A 2,279-nucleotide genomic window follows, 5' to 3' on the forward strand; every position below is an offset into this window, starting at 1 on the left:
GAGAACAAAAGATGCCATTCCAGCTCAAAGTGTTCGTGAAGCGCAAAAATGAACAAACACAAGAATAAATAAACAGACAAACAAGGCCCAGCTCCCCAGCCAGTGAACGCAGCGCCACAACACCAGCGCGGAGGCCAGAAGCTGAACTAAAAACCAACGCACAGCCGCATCGCTTTAGCAACTACGCCCTGACCCTCTGGAGGCGGTGCGGGTGGGCGGCCTGGGGCGGGCGCGGGTGGGCGGGCCTAGGGCGGCGCGCTCTGGAGGAAGGCCCTCTCGTGGCGGCTCCGGACGTGCGCCTTCAGGTTCCACTTGAAGGTGGCGCGGTAGGGACAGTGCGGGCAGTGGAAGGGCCGCTCCCCCGTGTGCGTCCGCAGGTGGCTCTCCAGCTTGGACCGCTTGGCCTGGTTCTTGCCCTCGAACCGCCGCCCGCACACGGGGCACACCAGCACCCGCAGCGCCTGCAACGAGACACACACCTCACTGCTCCGCCGCTCTTGGCCTTCTCCACCCCCTCTCCTCCTCCGCGGCGCCCGTCCGCTCGCGCCTGTCTCCTCCTGCGCCCTCGGCAGGGCAGCCCCTCCGCCTCTATTCCTTCCTTACGACCTCTGCTTCAAGGGGGCCGCCCTCGTCCCTCTCCCTTCCTCCCTTCCCTGTTTTCTATCCTTCTATCCACCCTTTCTTCCTTCTATCCCTCCCTCCATCCTTCGCCTCCTCCGCCTGCAGCAGTCACCTTGACCCTACCTCATCCTCCACCCTCTCCCTCACCCAACCCCCCCACCCACCCCCTCACGCCCACCGTCGCCAGGCCTACTCAACCGACTGGCAAGACATGCAACGTATTTACACACGGAACTAAAACTAAAGCCTCATCGTTTTATTTTTTTAGCCTCACTGATTTAACGTAAAAAAGCGACTTATACAATAAGAAATGAGAAACGACTATTTTGAAAAAAGTGAAAAAGAAAAGAGAGAAAAAATGGACGAAAAATGTATAAAGGGAACAAAAGAGACGAAATTGTTTGATGTGTAGTGACAGATGCCATTACATAGCATGCTCTTAAATGCATTTTACTTCACACACCTCTTCCGTTCAAGCAATATTTTCCCCTCATTTGACTATAATTTTTTCACAGACATTTGGATTGAAAAAAATATTCAGAATTTTTCAAAACAAACATCTACAACAACCATTTTGTGTCCCATGGAATGATCTGAGCATAATTCTTAGATAAAAAGAGTTGTATAAATGCAAAAAAGCAAAAGATGAGTTTCACTTTGACGGTCATTTTGTATCGCTGTATCATCAAGGTCATTTAAGGTGGCCTCAGCACCAGTGTTCTTTTCTAGCGTATGATCACGTTTGGGTTCCCGCCGCCTCCGAGACAGGGCAATATCACCATAGGAATGACCCTCAGAGAGCGAGCGGGATGTTGTACTGAAATGTGGCGTCGAGGCCCCTAGAGATGGGCCAGGACAGCGCCGGGGCCCCTAACATAGGCTAGGGCGGCGCCAGAGTCCCTAGCCCTAAGCCGGGGCGGCGCCGGGGCCCGTGAGATACGCCGGGGCCCTTGGAGGCAGGCCGGGGCGGCGCCGGGACCCCTAGAGGTAGGCCGGGATGGCGTCGGCGCCGTGGCGGGCCTCAATGTGCGTCTTGAGGTTGGCCTTCCGGTTGGCGCGGTGCGAGCACAGCGGGCACTGGAACGGCTTGACCCCCGTGTGGATCTGCAGGTGCCGCTCCAGGTTCGACTTGCTATTCCGGCCGTGAAACCTCTTGCCGCAGGTGCCGCACGTGAGCTCCCTCCAGGACTGGCCGCCGTCGCTATCCGCGCCCCCGCCCTCGGCCGGCGGCGGCGGGTGGTGGGGCGGCGCGTGCGAGCGCTGCGCCAAGAGGCCCGCGCGCGTGGGCGGAGGAGCGGCCTCTCTCTGAAACACAAGAGCAAAGCCTTCGTTTAGGCCTTCGTCCTCTCCTGCCGGACTCCTCTACAAGCTTCCTACGCGGGGCATCCCACACCCGGACCCCCTCCCGCTCCCCATGCCCCACACCAGGCCCACACACCCCGGGCACAGTGGTCCCTCTCCTCTCCTCCCTGAGCCGTGCCGAACGTTTACCGCACAAGTGCACAAACGTTCACAAAGCCTTCCAAGCGAGATAAACATTTGCAGTTTGTTAAACCATCACCTCTCAACTTGCATTTTTCTCTCAAGGAACCAGAGTCTCTGCCACCGTGTGACAAACATTTACATACAAGCCTGCGTGTGAATGAGTGAGTGAGTGA

The 2,279-nt window shown here is 57.3% G+C and overlaps 1 protein-coding gene across 1 annotated transcript in view; it reads right to left on the minus strand.

Moving 5' to 3' along the window:
• Positions 1-451: 451 nt before the first annotated feature.
• The window catches only part of LOC113804756 (zinc finger protein 827-like), a 3,387-nt gene continuing 1,559 nt past the window's right edge, over positions 452-2,279 (minus strand). Inside the window, exons 2-3 of the mRNA XM_070138095.1 lie at positions 2,130-2,220; positions 452-1,983 (exon numbers count right to left, since the gene is read on the minus strand). Coding sequence (XP_069994196.1) covers positions 1,603-1,983; positions 2,130-2,220 — 472 coding nt within the window. The 3' untranslated portion in view covers positions 452-1,602. The remainder of the gene's footprint in view (positions 1,984-2,129; positions 2,221-2,279) is intronic.

The sequence above is a fragment of the Penaeus vannamei genome, chromosome 24 (genome assembly GCF_042767895.1).
Source record: "Penaeus vannamei isolate JL-2024 chromosome 24, ASM4276789v1, whole genome shotgun sequence".
NCBI classification, from domain to species: Eukaryota; Metazoa; Arthropoda; class Malacostraca; order Decapoda; family Penaeidae; genus Penaeus; species Penaeus vannamei.